Raw genomic sequence first — 17643 nt, forward strand, 5'->3', positions numbered from 1 at the left:
AAAGATTTCAAGCAGTATATCTCTCCACAATAGTGTAAACTCGTCAGAAATGTGTTCAATTATAAACCTACTGATATCTTGCCACAGATTCCTTACTTGAATACGTTGCCAAAAAAGGTGCAACACTGTTTGAACGCGGTATTAATTATAGACACAGACAATGAGGTAACACGCAAGCATTGGTTGATGCATGCAACGTCTGAACGCGGCCATCGTCTCCACTGCAGCAGGCCCTCAAGTCGATTACCGATTTATGGTCTCACTGATGGAAAGCCGTGCTGGCATCGAAATGTTGAGACATTCCGAAACAGTGCCAAATTAAAGGTAGTTGTATGGCCATTGTACCTAGCTAGTTAATAATATACATTCGCGTCCTCAAATTTTGCTAGAAGATTAAAGGCTAAGGTTAGCTTGCTAAGAGTGGGTGGAATGGGGTGCGTAAAGGTTAGCCAGTCGGTTAGCTAGCTATAATTAGTTAGCTAGTTAGGGGAAAACACATGGAATCAGTCAATCAATTATGTGTTTACAACAGAGGTAGCCAAGATATCCTAAATTGTTCGGTATGTAATTCAATGAGTAGCCTGTTTGCCTATAGGTGATGTTCTTTGCTCCATATGTTAGCAAGCAGTAGCTGGCTACATTTTGTACAGACACTTGGCCATGCAAGCATCATGGATCCACTCAGTCTCTAGCCTCGTCTTTTATTCGATTGTTAACTAGCTAAGTAGATTGTAATGTGGGAACAATTGTCTGATTTTGTCATTGGTTATGATTGAATCCTTGTAGTTAATGCTGACAACTGGGCACACAGGAGCCATGCTGACGTCTATCAAGTTGCCTATTGTGATCAGAGCCGAAATCAATTTGGTTTTGGTGGTGGTGACAGCCCTTGGACTTTTGTCCAGACTGTATGGAATTAACTTCCCTAAAGCTGTAGTGTAAGTAGCTACTGTATATCCAACCTCTATGTAATTCACTCCTGGTCCGGATCCAATAGGGTGTGCAGGCTTTTGTTCCAACCCAGTGTGAAACACGGAACAAACCTGATAGAGCCACTGAATAGTTGAATCAATCTGTGTGTCTAGAACTGTACTGGAACAAAAGTCTACAAATCCTGGTGTTGAAGGGCCCACATTAAACAACAGTAGCCCATACTACACTGTCCCCTAACTGTCACAGCTACTGGACTGCCCTTGGTAGATAAGGCCAATATAGTTTTTTTTAATAAGATATTGTTTATTTAATTATTTAGCAAGACAGTAGTTTTCCCTGACACCCCCTTTGATGTTTTGCAGGTTTGATGAGGTGTACTATGGACAGTTTGTATCTCTCTACACAAAGCAGGTCTTCTTTGTTGATGAGAGTGGTCCACCTCTTGGTCACATGATTCTAGCATTTGGAGGTAAGTACTGAACCCTTACAACATACACTACATGGCCAAAAGTTTTGTATGGACACCTGCTCGTGGAACATCTTATTTCAAAATCATGGGCATGGGACCCCCCCTGCTATAACAGGCTCCACTCTTCTGAGAAGGCTTTCCACATCTAGTTTGAACATTGCTGTGGGGACTTGCTTCCATTCAGGTACAAGAGCATTAGTGAGGTCAGGCACTGATGTTGTGCGATTAGGCCTTGCTCTCAGTCGGCGTTACAATTCATCCCAAAGATTGAGGTCATGGCTCTGTTCTTCCACACCAATCTTGACAAACCATTTCTGTATGGACCTTGCTTTGTGCACGGGGGCATTGTCATGCTGAAACAGGAAAGGGCCTTCCCCAAACTGTTGCCACAAAGTTGGAAGCACAGAATTGTCTAGAATGTCATTATTTGCTGTAGCGTTAAGATTTCCCTTCACTGAACTAAGGGGCTTATCCTGAACCATGAAAAACAGCCCAGACCATTATTCATCCTCCACCAAACTTTACTGTTGGCACTATGCATTGGGGCAGGTAACGTTCTCCTGGCATCCACCAAACCCAGATTTTTCTGTCGGACTGCCAAATGGTGAATCGTGATTCATCGCTCCAGAGAACACGTTTCCACTGCTCCAGAGTCCAATGGTGGTGAGTTTTACACCACTCCAGCGGACGCTTGGCATTGCGCATGGTGATCTTAGGCTTGTGTGTGACTGCTCGGCCATGGAAACCCATTTCATAAAGCTCCCGACGAACAGTTCATGTGCTGATGTTGCTTCCAGAGGCAGTTTGGAACTCGGTAGTGAGTGTTACAAACGAGGACAGACGGTTTTTACACGCTACGTGCTTCAGCACTCGGCGGTCCCGTTCTGTGAGTTGTGTGGCCTACCACTTTGTGGCTGAGCCGTTGTTGCTCCTAGGTATTTCCACTTCACAATAACAGTACTTACAGTTGACCGGGGCAGCTGTAGCAGGGCAGAAATTTGAACAACTGACTTGTTGGAAAGGTGGCATCGAAGACGGTACCACATTGAAAGTCACTGAGCTCTTCAGTAAGGCAATTCTACTACCAATGCTTGTCTATGGAGGTTGCAAGGCTGTGTGCTCAATTTTATACACCTGTCAACAATGGATGTGGCTGAAAAAGACAAATCCACTAATCTGAAGGTCCACACACTAATCTGAAGGTCCACACACTAATCTGAAGGTCCACATACTTTTTTTATATATAGTGTATTCTATTTAGCATTTACATGGAAATTAATTTTGTGATGAACCTTTAATCCCTTCACTTAAAACAGTGGTTCCCAAAAATGGTTTAGTCCTGTACCCATTCAAACATTCAACCTCCATCTGCGTATCCCCTCTAGCACCAAGGTAAGCATACTCTTAAATGTTGTTTTTTGCCATCATTGTAAGCCTGCCATTCACACAGTGAGTTTGTCACAACACGGCATGTGGGAAGTGGCAAAGATCTCTTATAGGACCAGGACACATAATAATAATAATATATATAAAACCTTATTTTATGTATAAAACCTTATTTGTTCATCAAATTGTGAATAACTCACCACAGGTTAATGAGAAAGGTGTGCTTTAAAGGTTCTCAGTCTTAAATCATTTTCCACACACTGCCTGTGTATAGTTGTCATGCTAGTGAGGCACGAGAATCCACTCTCACATAAGTACGTGGTTGCAAAGGTCATCAGTGTCTTAACAGTGCAATTTGCCAAGGCAGGGTACTCGTGAGTACAGTCCTATCAAGAAATCTGGCAGTGGCTTCTGATTTAAATTCAATTTTCACAGAACCGCTTGTTGCAGGGCATGAAAGGGATAACGAATCCAGTTGTTTATGTCATCCGTGCAGTGTACCCAAGTGGCGTCGGGAGCAACTGCTTGCACGTGCATTACCACTCCACTGTCTCCCTGTCATGGCTTTTGCGCCATCAGTACAGATACCAACACATCTTGACCACCAAAGTCCATTTAATGGCACAAAGCTGTCCAGTACTTTAAAAATATCCTGTCCTGTTTTCCAGTGGTTTACAGAAGAGGATGTCTTCCTTAATTGACATCCCATAAACGTAACGGACATACACCGGGAGCTGTGCCAGGCCCGCCACAATTGTTGACTCCTCCAGCTGTAACTTATAGAATTCACTGGCTTGTATGCAAAGCAGTAAACATTTCAAAACCTCTCTTGCCGTGTCACTGGTGTGTTGTGAAACAGTGTTGTTTGATGAAGGCATTGTCTGTATAGTTTTTTGGGCCTTTTCCCCCGGCATTGTCCCAGCCATATCCGCGGCAGCAGAAAGAATTAAGACCTCTACAATAGTATGTGTCCTAGACACTCGGTAGCTCACCATATAAGACGCTTCTAGCCCCTTCTTATTAATGGTATCTGTTGTTTTATACATGTCAATGGACACGGGCCTTACTTTTTTTTAACCATTTATCCATTTTTGAGCAAACGGAATGAGCAGCAGCTACATACGGACTGTTAATGTGATTGGATGTTAATTATTTGACTAGGCTTACCTGTATTTGACATTGTGTTGTTATTTCGATGAACGCTAGATGGTTTAATTTTATTTTTGGCAGTGAAACAAGGCTACTCAGGCGAGTGAGAAAAACATCATCCAAATGTTTAGCCCCGTTGGAAAATCTAAATGGGCTGTTTGAAAATGTGAATCACTTTTTTTTTTTTTTTTTTTGCTTAACCCAGTTTGGGAATAACAGACTTAGAGTAATGCTCATTGTTGTTTCTCTCATTTATACAGCTTATCTTGGTGGATTTGATGGTAACTTTATCTGGAACAGGATTGGAGCAGGTAGGAAATCTAATTACTACATTGCCAATGCATCTTCAGATCTAATTCCCAACATCTGAATGTATGTGCTTTTCTTAAGTTGTTTAATCAAGTTGTTTCTTACGATTCATTGCAGAGTACTCCAGTAATGTACCTGTATGGAGTTTAAGACTGATACCGGCCCTGGCCGGGTCACTGTGTGTACCCCTGTGTTACCTTCTGGTTGTGGAACTCGGGTACTCGCACCTCACAGCACTGGGGGCTGCATTGCTCTTCCTCATGGGTAATGTTGTCCTGTACTTCCTCCTATACAGTCAAAGTTGGATTTGGATTTGTATATTAGATTTTTGACTCCATTGTTGCTCATTGTTTGCCATCTCCATTGAGTGTAGTAAGATGAACTATGTGTTTTCTGTTGTTGTGAAACAGAGAATTCCTTGATTGTTCAGTCCCGCTTCATGCTGCTGGAATCTGTGCTTATCTTCTTCCTTCTGCTCGCTGTCGTATCCTACCTCAGATTTCACAATGCACAAAGCGGGTAAGTGTTGCAATTCCTCTGTACCTACTAGGAAGGGATTGTCATTCTATGATCACCAACACATCTTAACACACAGTACAAGTGGGGTACATAGCAGAAATGTACCCCACTTCCCTTGATTATGGTTGATGTGTAGTGTCCGCTCGGCGTGCTCTCAGAGCCTGTGTCCGTGCCAGCTGATGTTTCTCTTCATCCTTTTTAGCTCACCAGTCAGATTGGCGTGGCTGGTGCTGACTGGAGTCACATGTGCCTGTGCTGTGGGGTTAGTTCAATCAGCCACATTTTAAAACTAATTGGATGGAAATGAATGTATTGAAAACTGAAGTTTAAACAGTTTTTCACAATCATCCCATGGTCATGTTTGTGATTGTCGGTGTTTTACCTCTTTAGGTCTAACTCATAAAGGTTTGGGTTTGTTTGCATGCATGTCTAAACGGTCTGCTTCTCATTCATCAGAGTAAAGTACATGGGCCTGTTCACCTACTTTCTGCTGCTGGGCTTGGCGGCCGTGCACACGTGGCAGCTTATCGGGGACAGAGCACTGAGCAATGTGAGTTCATTAGGTTTGTTTTTTGTTTATGAATATATCCATTAATTCAAATGGACAGCTTGACTTCCCAGTAGCATACTACTGATGTTTGAAGTGTCTCCCAACCGTGCAGGGTGTGGTGCTGATGCAGGTAGTGACCCGCTTCCTGGCCCTCGTGGTCCTACCCCTACTGCTCTACCTGGGATTCTTCTATGTGCATTTGAACCTGCTCTACCGCAGTGGCCCACACGACCAGATGATGAGCAGTGCCTTCCAGGCCAGCCTAGAGGTCAGCATCCCTCTCTCTGAGACCCAGTTGAGATGGCAAGCAACCCACCAGAATTATCTATTGGATTTATGAAGTGTTTTTAAAAGACTTGACATTGGCTAGTGGCGCTGCTCTGCTGCATGTCATTTGGGGTTATATCTAGTGTGTTTGGCTGTATTCAGGGAGGATTGGCCAGGATCACTCAGGGTCAGCCTCTGGAGGTGGCTTATGGCTCTCAGGTGACCCTCCGCAGTGTCTCCAGTAAACCCATACCCTGCTGGCTACACTCCCATAAGGCAAACTATCCCATCAGGTGAGGGGGTGTTTCTGGTTCTCAATTATTTTATCAGATCTGGACCATGCACGTGACACAACACTAGTATGTAGTGCATTTGTGTTCTTGCAGCATGACCAGTTTCTTATTTTTTTTGTGCTCCGAAGGTATGAAAATGGGCGTGGTAGCTCTCACCAGCAGCAAGTGACCTGTTATCCATTCAAAGATGTCAACAATTGGTGGATAATCAAAGATCCAGGCAGGTTTGTGCAGGCCAGCTTTAATTTGGATGCCTAGAACACCCCCACATTGTGATGCAGTGTTTATCCACTAAACGGTTGCCATGTTGTTTATCTGATTCTCTTCCAGACAAGACCTTGTTGTGAGCAGCCCTCCCCGCCCTGTTCGCCATGGTGATGTTGTCCAGCTTCTTCACGGCATGACCTCCCGCCTCCTCAACACGTACTGTATAGCCACGGTTCTGCACACCGCCTTTTCCGTCTGCGCCCCAGTCAATTTATCTGTAACCAATATATTAGTCATGTTACTGTGCTTAGCTATTGCCTAACCTCATCATTAGTATTATTTATGGTCTCTCAGGCACGACGTTGCAGCTCCCATGAGTCCTCACGCACAGGAGGTGTCTGGCTACATTGACTTCAATGTGTCAATGCCAGCCCAGAATCTCTGGAAAGTGGTGAGACATACGCACACACACACTCCCACCTTTTTTGTTTTACATGCATTTAATCACAATGACTTATACACTCATTTTATGCTCATTGTTTTGTTTTGTGATTCTTTCCAATGTCCACAAAAGAGTTACACTTTATTAGGTACACATATCTAGTACCGGGTTGGATCATTTCTTTACCTCCAGAACAGCCTGAATTCTTCAGGGTATGGAAACGTTGCTCAATTGATATCAAGGGACCTAATGTGTTCGAAAAACATTACACCACCGACACCAGACAGGATGGGGCCGTGGACTTGTGCTGCTTATGCCAAATCCTGACTGCCATCAGAATGATGCAACAGGAACCGGGATTCGTCGGACCAGGCAACGTTTTTCCACTCCTCAATTGTCCAGTGTTGGTGATGGCGTGCCCACTGGAGCCGCCCATCCGTAACAAGGAACGACGAGTTATGCGTTCTGAGGTGCTGTTCTGCACACCACTGTTGAACTGCGCAGTTATTTGCTTGTTTGTGGCCCGTCTGTTAGCTTGTGCGATTCTTGCCATTCTCCATCTTGCTGATGAGAAGTCGTTGTTTTCACCCACAGGACTGCCGCTGACATTCTCGATAAACCCTAGACACTATTGTGCGTGAAAAGCCCTGGAAGCCACCCGTTTCTGAGATACTGGAACCAATGCGCGTGTGTGTCAAGTTTGGACACATCTACTCATGGACACCTCTGGGGCGGCAGGTAGCCTAGTAGTTAGAGCATTGGACTAGTAACCGAAAGGTTACGAGATTGAATCCCTGAGCTGACAAGGTGAAAATCTGTCGTTCTGCCCCTGAACAACGCAGTTAACCCACTGTTCCTAGGCCTACATTGAAAATAAGAATTTGTTCTTTAACTGACTTGCCTAGTTATATACAAGGGTTTTTATTTTTTACTGTTTTCTACATTGTAGAATAATAAGACATCACAACTATGAAATAGCACATGGAATCATTTAGTAACCAAAGAAGTGTTAAACAAATCAAAATATATATTTTAGATTGTTCAAAGTAGCCACCATTTGCTTTGATGACAGCTTTGCACACTCTTGGCATTCTCTCAACCAGCTTCACCTGGAATGCTTTTCCAACAGTCTTGAAGGAGTTCCCACATGCTGAGTACTTGTTGGCTGCTTTTCCTTCACTCTGCGGTCCAACTCATCCCAAACCATCTCAATTCAAATCAAAGTTTATTTACAACAGGTGTATTCACCTTACAGTGAATGCTTACTTACAGGCTCTAACCAATAGTGCAAAAAAGGTATTAGGTGAACAATAGGGAAGTAAAGAAATAAAACAACAGTAGTCAGGCTGATTGAGGTAGTATGTGGATATGGTTAAAGTGACTATTCTTTTATGATGAACATAGAGTAGCAGTAGCATAAAAGGGGTTGGCGGAACACAATGCAGATAGCCCGTTTAGCCAATGTGCGGGAGCACTGGTTGGTCGGCCCAATTGAGGTAGTATGTACATGAATGTATAGTTAGTGACTATGCATATAAGCTAAACCGAGAGTAACAGCAGTATAAAAGAGGGGTTGGGGGGAGGCACACAATGCAAATAGTCCAGGTAACCATTTGGTTACCTGTTCAGGAGTCTTATGGCTTTGTGGTAAAAACTGTTGAAGCCTTTTTGTCCTAGACTTGGCACTCCGGGACCGCTTGCCATGCGGTAGTAGAGAGAACATTCTATGGCTGGGGTCTTTGACCATTTTTAGGGCCTTCCTCTGACACCGCCTGGTGTAGAGGTCCTGGATGGCAGGCAGCTTGGCCCTAGTGATATACTGGGCCGTACGCACTACCCTCTGTAGTGCCTTGCGGTCGGAGGCCGAGCAATTGCCATACCAGGCAGTGATGCAACCAGTCAGGATGCTCTCTGTTGCAGCTGTAGAATCTTTTGAGGATCTTAGGACCCATGCCAAATCGTTTTAGTTTCCTGAGGGGGAATAAACTTTGTTGTGCCCTCTTCCAAGGAACTTGAAGCTCTCAACCTGCTCCACTAAATCCCCGTCGATGAGAATAGGGGCGTGCTCGGTCCTCCTTTTCCTGTAGTCCACAATCATCTCCTTAGTCTTGGCTACGTTGAGGGATAGGTTGTTATTCTGGCACCATACGGCCAGGTCTCTGACCTTCTCCCTATAGGCTGTCTCGTCGTTGTCGGTGATCAGGCCTACCACTGTTGTGTCGTCTGCAAACTTAATGATGGTGTTGGAGTCGTGCCTGGCCATGCAGTCGTGGGTGAACAGGGAGTACAGGAGGCGACTGAGCACCCACCCCTGGGGAGCTCCAGTGTTGAGGATCAGCGTGGCAGATGTGTTGCTACCTACCCTCACCCCCTGGAGGCAGCCTGACAGGAAGTCCAGGATCCAGTTACAGAGGGAGGTGTTTAGTCCCAGGATCCTTAGCTTAGTGATGAGCTTTGAGGGTACTGTGGTGTTGACTGCTGAGCTGTTGTCAATGAATAGCATTCTCACATAAGTGTTCCTTTTGTCCAGTATGCAAATTGAAGTGGGTCTAGGGTTTCTGGGATAATGGTGTTGATGTGAGCCGTTACCAGCCTTTCAAAGCACTTCATGGCTATGGACTTGAGTGCTACGGGTCTGTAGTCATTTAGGCAGGTTGCCTTTGTGTTCTTGGGCACAGGGACTATGGTGGTCTGCTTGAAACATGTTGGTATTACAGACTCAATCAGGGACATGTTGAAAATGTCAGTGAAGACACCTGCCAGTTGGTCAGCACATGCCCGGAGCACACATTCTGGTAATCTGTCTGGCCCCGCAGCCTTGTGTATGTTGAACTGTTTAAAGGTCTTACTCACGTTGGCTACGGAGAACGTGATCGCATAGTCGTCTGGAACAGCTGATGCTCTCATGCATGCCTCAGTGTTTCTTGCCTAGAAGTGAGCATAGAAGTGATTTAGCTAGTCTGGTAGGCTCATGTCACTGGGCAGCTCGCGGCTGTGCTTCCCTTTGTAGTCTGTAATAGTTTGCAAGCCCTGCCACATAAGACGAGCGTCGGAGCCGGTGTAGTATGATTCAATCTTAGCCCTGTATTGACGCTTTGCCTGTTTGATGGTTCGTCACGGGGCATAGCAGGATTTCTTGTAAGCTTCCGGGTCCCGCACCTTGAAAGCGGCAGCTCTACCCTTTTAGCTCAGTGCAAATGTTGCCTGGAATCCATGGCTTCTGGTTGGGGTATGTACGTACAGTCACTGTGGGGATAATGTCATCTGCGTACTTATTGATAAAGCCAGTGACTGTGGTGTACTCCTCAATGCCATCGGAAGAATCCAGGAACATGTTCCAGTCTGTGATCGCAAAACAAACCTGTAGTTTAGCATCTGCTTCATCTGAACACTTTTTTTAATAGACTAGTCACTGGTGCTTCCTGCTTTCATTTTGGCTTGTAAGCAGGTATCAGGAGGATAGAGTTGTGGTCGGATTTACCAAATGGAGGGCGAGGGAGAGCTTTGTACGCATCTGTGTGTGTGGAGTACAGGTGATCTAGAATTTTTTTTTTCCCTCTGCTTGCACATTTAACATGTTGATGGAAATTTGGTAGAACTGATTTAAGTTTCCCTGCATTAAAGTCTCCGGCCACTAGGAGCTCCGCCTCTGGATGAGTGGTTTCCTGTTTGCTTATTTCCTTATACAGCTGACCGAGTGCTGTCTTAGTGCCAGCATATATCTGTGGTGGTAAATAAACAGCCATGAATAGTATAGCTGAAAACTCTCAGCTATACTTACTATAATTGGATTGCAGTCGGGTGATTGTGGAGACCAGGTCATCTGATGCGGCACTCCATTACTCTCCTTCTTGATCAAATAGCCCTTACACAGCCTGGTGGTATGTGGGTTCATTGTCCTGTTGAAAAACAAATGATAGTCCCACTAAGCACAAACCAGATGGGATGGTGTATCGCTTCAGAATGCTGTGGTAGCCATTCTGGTTAAGTGTGCCTTGAATTCTAAATAAATCAACGACAGTGTCATCAGCAAAGCACCATCACACCACCTCCATGCATCACAGTGGGAACCACACGTGCCGAGGTCATCTGTTCACCTACTCTGCACCTCACAAAGACACGGCGATTGGAACCAAAAATCTCAAATTTGGACTTATCAGACCAAAGGACAGATTTTCACTGGTCTAATGTCCATTGCTCGTGTTTCTTGGCCCATGCAAGTATCTTCTTATTGGTGTCCTTTTAGTAGGGGTTTCTTTGCTGCAATTTGACCATGAAGGCCTGATTCACGCAGTCTCCTCTGAACAGTTGATGTTGAGATGCGTCTGTTACGTGAAATGCGTCTGTTACGTGCTGCAATTTCTGAGGCTGGTAGCTCTAATGAACTTATCCTCTTCTTGTGGCGGTCCTCATGAGCGCCAGTTTCATCATGTGCACTTCATAAATAGATGGCATCATGAGGATGGAAAATTGTGGCTATAATGAAGCAACATCTCAAGACATCAGTCAGGGAGTTAATGCTTGGTCGCAAATGGGTAATGACCCAAAGCATACTTCCAAAGTTGTGGCAAAATGCCTGAAGGACAACAAAGTCAAGGTATTGGAGTGGCCATCACAAAGCCCTGACCTCAATCCCATGGAAATGTTGTGGACAGAACTGAAAAAGTGTGAGCAAGGATGCCGACAAACCTGACTCAGTTACACCAGCTCTGTCAGGAGGAATGGGCCAAAATTCACCCAACTTATTGTGGGAAACTTGTGGAAGGCTACCCAAAACGTTTGACCCAAGTTAAACTATTTATAGGCAATGCTACCAACTGTGTATGTAAACTTCTAACTCACTGGGAATGTGACGAAAGAAGTAAAAGCTGAAATAAATAATTCTCTCAACTATTATTCTGACATTTCACATTCTTCAAATAGTGGTGCTCTTAACTGACCTAATACAGGGATTTTTTTACTAGGATTAAATGTCAGGAATTGTGAAACTGAGTTTAAATGTATTTAGCTAAGGTGTATGTAAACTTCCGACTTCAACTGTATATGTGTATTCACTACATGAGCAAAAGTATGAACACCTGCTCGTCGAACATCATTCATTCCAAAATCATGGGCATTAATATGGAGTTGGTCCCACTTTACTGCTATAACAGCCTTCACTATTTTTGGAAGGCATTCCACTAGATGTTGGAACATTACTGCAGGGAGTTGCTTCCATTCCGTCACGAGTATTCGTGAGGTCGGGCGATTAGGCCTGGCTCGCAGTCAGCATGCCAATTCATCCCAAAGGTGTTCGATGGGGTTGAGGTCAGGGCTCAGTGCAGGCCAGTTAAGTTCTTTCACAATGATCTCGACAAGCCAGTTCTGTATGTACCTCGCTTTGTACACAGGGGCATTGTCATGCTGAAACAGGAAAGGGCCTTCCAACTTTGTGGCAACAGTTTGGGGAAGCACAGAATCTTTTAGAATGTCATTGTATGCTGTAGTGTTAAGCTTTCCCTTCACTGGAACTAAGGGGCCTAGCATGAACTATGAAAAACAGCCTCAGACAAGTATTCCTCCTCCACCAAACTTTACAGTTGGCACTATGCATTGGGGCAGGTAACGTTCTCCTGGCATCCGCCAAACCCAGATTCGTCCTTTGGACTGCCAGATGGTAAAGCATGATTCATCCCTCCAGAGAACGTGTTTCCACCGCTCCAGAGTCCAATGGCGACGAGCTTAACACCACTCCAGCCGACGCTTGGCATTGCGCATGGTGACTTTAGGCTTGTGTGTGTGTGGCTGCTCGACGAACAGTTATTGTGCTGACATTGCTTCCAGAGGCAGTTTGGGACTCGGTAGTGAGTGTTGCAACCGAGGACAGATGATTTTTACACGCTACGTGCTTCAGCACTCGGCGGACCCATTCTGGGAGCTTGTGTGGCCTACCATTTTGTGGCTGAGCCGTTGTTGCTCCTAGACGTTTCCACTTCACAATAACAGCACATACAGTTGACTGGGGCAGCTCTAGCTCTAACAGGGCAGAAGGAACTGACTTGTTGGAAAGTGGCATCCTATGACGGTGCCACGTTCAATGTCACTGAGCTCTTCAATATGGGCATTCTACTGCCAATGTTTGGCTACAGGGATTGCATGGTCGTGTGCTCAATTTTTATACACCTGTCAACAATGGGTGTGGCTGAATTTTCCAAATCCAATCATTTTTTTAAGGGTGTCCACATACTTGTGTCTGTGCGCACACACTCAGTGGCCAGTTTATTAGGTACACCACGCAGTTCACTAAAATAGTTTGCTCCTACAGACAGTGAGCCATGGCTTGCTATATAAAGTAGGCAGAGGTATTCAGTTACAGTTCGATTGAACGTTTGATTTTCATGCACGACAGGGTCTAGGGTTTCCAGAGAATGGTGCTACAAACAAAAACATCCATTCAGCGGCAGTCCTGTGGGCTAAAACAATTTGTTGATGAGGTCGAAGGAGAAAGCTTGCACGATTCTTGGCTAACAGGCGGGCCACAAACTGGCAAATAACAGGGCAGTACAACAGTGTGCAGACAGCCTCTTGGAATGCACAAGTCATCTGTCTTTGTCACGGATGGGCTATTGCATCAGACGACCACACCGGATTCCACTCCTGTCAGCTGAAAAAAAGAAGTGGCTCCAGTGGGCACGCGATCACCAACACTAGACAATTGAAGAGTGGAAAACATTGCATGGTCCCTAATTTGGCGTAAGCAGCATGAATCCATGGCCCCATCCTGACTGGTGTCAACGGTACAGGCTGGTGGTGTAATGGTATGGGGAATGTCTTCCTAGCACACGGTCCCTTGATTCCAATAGAGCAATGCTTCCATGCCCCAAAGAATTCAGCCTGTTCTGGAGGCAAAGGGGGGGGGGGGGGTCCAACCCGTTACTAGATAAATTGGCCACTGAGTGTACATATACAGTATATACTGACATTGTTCTTAACTCTGTTCTGTAGGACATTGCGAACAGGGAGGCGGAACAAGATGTCTGGAAGACTATTCTCTCTGAAGTACGTTTGATTCACATCAACACCTCGGCTGTGCTCAAGGTACGCTCAGGGAGCCCGGGGGATTTCTCAAACTGTTTGTCCTTACTGTTTTATCTGTTTTAACATCCTCTTTCTGATGTTGTCGACGTGCAGCTGAGCGGTTCCTCCCTTCCAGAGTGGGGCTACAGGCAGCTGGAAGTGGTGGGGGATAAGATCTACAAGGGCTACCAGCCCAGCGGTGTGTGGAATGTAGAGGAGCACCGCTACGGCAGAAGTAAGCTTTCCTAACACTCATCATCTACGTTCAGTAACACTTTACTTACAGGAGCTATACATGAGGCATTCATAAAACCTTTATGAAACCAGTCATAACATATTTTGAGTGATGCTGTGTCATTCATTACAACCTTCATAACACATTTATTCAACTCATTCATCAGGCTTCTTAACCGAATCGCTACACTTTGTGTAATTGTTATGGGTGTTATGATGAGAGAATGACTTTTATTTATTTTTTAGGTCTGGAGCAGAGGGAGAGAGAGCTGGAGCTACACTCCCCCACACACATTGACATCAACCGCAACCTCACCTTCATTGCAAAATTCCTGGAGCTACAGGTAAGAATAGGATAGCATATCTATGAGCACGTGATTCCTTTTTAGGCTGTTTCATTGGTGGACTTCACGTTCTCTCCTTTTGTGTTGGTCTGACAGTGGAAGATGCTGACGGTGAAGCATGAGGATTCTGAACACAAGTACAGCTCTTCACCTCTAGAATGGATCACGATGAATACCAACATTGCGTACTGGCTCCACCCTGCAAGCAATGTAGGTTTGCTTCAACCTTTTGTCAGTCATTCACTCAAGTGTGCTGTGTTTTATATTGCAGTATCTCTACTGTACTCCAGCCAAGATTTGAACAGTTGTGTGTATTAATGAATTCTTACATTGAAATGGAATGGCGCAACCACGTGTTAGCTTGATGAGCCTTGACCCTCTGTTTCAGGCCCAGATCCACCTGATTGGGAACTTTGTCACTTGGACCCTGGCAAACCTCGCCCTTGCGGTGTATGTCCTTCTTTTCCTATCGTACCTATTAAGGAGGCGGCGGAAAATTGAAGACATTCCAGAAGGTACACTCGCCTTTCGGACATACGATATGTAAACGCTGACATGATGTTGACACGTTGCAAAGTGGCGAAAAGCAGTCATGTAATGTTTGACTTTGTTGTCCAGCCACCTGGTGCCAGCTGCTTCAGGCAGGAGTAGTGTGTGCTGGTGGCTGGGCCGTCAACTACCTGCCCTTCTTCATGATGGAGAAGACGCTCTTCCTGTATCACTACCTGCCAGCTCTCACCTTCCAGATCCTGCTGATCCCTGTGGTTTTGGAGCACCTGCACACACACATGTTGAGGTGGGCACCAATGACTCGTCTCGGGTTGTGGATTGAATCAGGTCACGCGGTTGCCTTTCTCATGACCGGTCATAATCGTTCCATTCTCCTCCTCTCTAGATGTGCTTCTCTCCGGCGTGCTCTTCATGGAGTCGTATTGGCGGGGTTGTCCTCAGTATATCTGTCCTTTCGGACCTTCAGTCCTCTCACCTATGGTCAGCCAGAACTGAGCGCTGAGCAGCTGGCTTCGTTGCGCTGGAGGGACAGTTGGGACATCTTGTTTCGCAGACGTTAAGTCTTAACCGTACACCCCCCGCTGACTGGGGAGAGGCGAAGCCGTACATTTGCACAGGGCAGGAAGCGCCTAAGGGAACCGTTCCAAAGGAAGGCCTTATTAAAAACATGTTTTGTAGAGTGCATTACTTTAATTTTATTAGTGGGTGCATCTACATGGGATCAGAACTTTGGGTCCAGAAACGGTTTAAATCTTTGAGGGACCTATTTAAAATCTCTCACTTCAGCTACAGCTCCGGTCAATGTGAAAACCATGAAATGTTTACATGTATTTTTCAGTATCATTTACAGATCAAAAGGGAATGTTTACCCAAAAATTTCACTGTGATGAACCACTTTTTTTTAAACAATTTCTCCATGTGGAATTTAAGGCTGCATAACAATTGATTTTTTTTTAAATGAATAAACCACAATGTTGCATTCATTGTAAAGAATTAGCCTGGGATTCTGTCCGTATCTCAGCACGCTGGACAGCAGACAATAGTTTTAAGGTCAGATTTTATGTACAGCGTTTTACTGTAAATGTATAGCCTACAACTCGCGATCGGATTGAATCGCGGGCAGAAACAAATCTACGCTGTTTGTATTGAACATTGTTATAGAGCTAACCATAACATCTATTAGTCACACACACAATTTTGCCGAAGCAGTATTCTCAATCCCTTCGTGGCAGCAAGAGAACGGAAAATGCAAACCATGAATCTGTCTTTGGTGAAATCTCATTTTAATCTAGTCTATTGCTGCAGAAAAAAAGGTGTCTTGGTGCTGGGTCAGAATGTTCAGTAAGTATCTCCAGCACTGTCCCTCCCTCGTCTGGGCCTGGCTCTCCTGCACAGCCCGGGCCAGCTCCTCCCTGTACCACTGCTAATAGTGCTGTGGGCCCCAAACCAACATGAATTACAGGCAGCCTCTATCCCCGTTTATACAGTACCTGGTGCTAACATGCATCCTTTGTCCTGATTAATACGTGGGCATAGCTATTGGTATTAATGTGTCTGATCGGTCCACTGTCTGCATTGAGACCAGATTTCCTGGTCCCGACTCCCTCCCTGTACGCAAATTATTAAGCACATATTTACATATGCACACACACAACCGTTCAACAGTTTTGGGTCACTTAGAAATGTCCTTGTTTTTGAAAAAGCAAATTTGTGTCCATTTAAAATATCAAATTGATCAGAAATATAGTGTAGACATAGTTAATATTGTAAATAACTATTGCAGCTGGAAACGGCAGATTTTTAAAGGAAAACCTACAGAGGCCCATTATCAGCAACCATCTTTCCTGTTTCCTGTGCTAACCATCTTTTCTTTCCTGTTTCAATGGCACGTTGTGTTAGCTAATCCAAGTTTATCATTTTGAAAGGCTAACTAATCATTAGAAAACCATTTTGCAATTGTTAGCACAGCTGAAAACTGTTCTGATTAAAGAAGCAATAAAACTGGCCTTCTTTAGACTAGTTGAGTAGCTGGAGCATCAGCATTTGTGGGTTCGATTACAGGCTCAAAATGGCCAGAAACAAAGACTTTTCTTCTGAAACTCGTCAGTCTATTCTTGTTCTGAGAAATGAAGGCTATTCCATGTGGGAAATTGCCAAGAAACTGAAGCTCTTGTACAACACTGTGTACTACTCCCTTCACAGAACAGCACAAACGGGCTCTAACCAGAATAGAAAGAGTGGGAGGCCCCGGTGCACAACTGAGCAAGAGGACAAGTACATTAGAGTGTCTAGTTTGATAAAACAGACGCTTCACAAGTCCTTCATTAAATAGTACCCGCAAAACGCCAGTCTCAACGTCAACAGTAAAGAGGCGACTCCGGGATGCTGGTCTTGTAGGCAGAGTTCCTTTGTCCAGTGTCCTTTTGCCCATCTTAATTATTATTATTTTGGCCAGTCTGAGATATGGGTTTTTCTTTGCATCTCTGCCTAGAAGGCCAGCATCCCAAAGTCGCCTCGTCACTGTTGACATTGAGACTGGTGTTTTGCGATATAGTCAAGCTACTCGTGACCCTGTGTGTGAGGGGAGACAACTGGGTGAAAAGGTTGCCTCAGTCTGTCACAACTGAGTGAGGACAACAGGGGCCAGAATGACATACTTCCTCTAACAGAGGCTCAACGGTTCCCCCAAGTTTGGCAAGAAAGCGCCTTTGACTATCAGACCAGATGATGTATGGTCGTACTGGTCACACACACAAAACATGAATTTTTCGCCCAGAAACAGGCTCCAAACAGCTCTATCACTGGTGTGCAGAATATAACACTTCCCTCCAGTTAAGCGACGAGGAACCAGTTAGTTTCTGTCAGCTCTTGGCTGAGCGCCCAGATATCACGGGGTCATTCTTCACAAACAGTCAGAACAGGCCTCTATTACTGCACGCACACACACACTTTTCTGTCCTATATGAGTTCATGTG

The 17643-nt window shown here is 45.0% G+C and overlaps 1 protein-coding gene across 3 annotated transcripts; it reads left to right on the forward strand.

Annotated features, from left to right (window-relative positions):
* Positions 1-170: 170 nt before the first annotated feature.
* pomt1 (protein-O-mannosyltransferase 1) lies at positions 171-15664 on the forward strand. Of its 3 annotated transcripts, none has more exons than XM_029677486.2 (20): positions 171-324; positions 787-938; positions 1296-1402; positions 4198-4248; positions 4364-4510; positions 4657-4765; positions 4968-5027; positions 5222-5315; positions 5428-5583; positions 5745-5875; positions 6004-6099; positions 6206-6298; positions 6437-6533; positions 13509-13601; positions 13695-13815; positions 14061-14158; positions 14255-14368; positions 14547-14673; positions 14777-14954; positions 15054-15664. In XM_029677486.2, the coding sequence occupies exons 1-20, from the start codon at positions 187-189 to the stop codon at positions 15226-15228; spliced, it is 2337 nt and encodes a 778-aa protein (XP_029533346.1). In that variant the 5' UTR covers positions 171-186; the 3' UTR covers positions 15229-15664. The 3 variants fall into 3 exon arrangements, with proteins under 3 accessions (XP_029533346.1, XP_029533347.1, XP_064882584.1); XM_029677487.2 differs by having other exon boundaries at positions 238-324; positions 812-938; XM_065026512.1 differs by lacking the exon at positions 171-324.
* Positions 15665-17643: the final 1979 nt, after the last annotated feature.

Source organism: Oncorhynchus nerka, linkage group LG13 (assembly GCF_034236695.1).
Source record: "Oncorhynchus nerka isolate Pitt River linkage group LG13, Oner_Uvic_2.0, whole genome shotgun sequence".
Lineage (NCBI taxonomy): Eukaryota > Metazoa > Chordata > Actinopteri > Salmoniformes > Salmonidae > Oncorhynchus > Oncorhynchus nerka.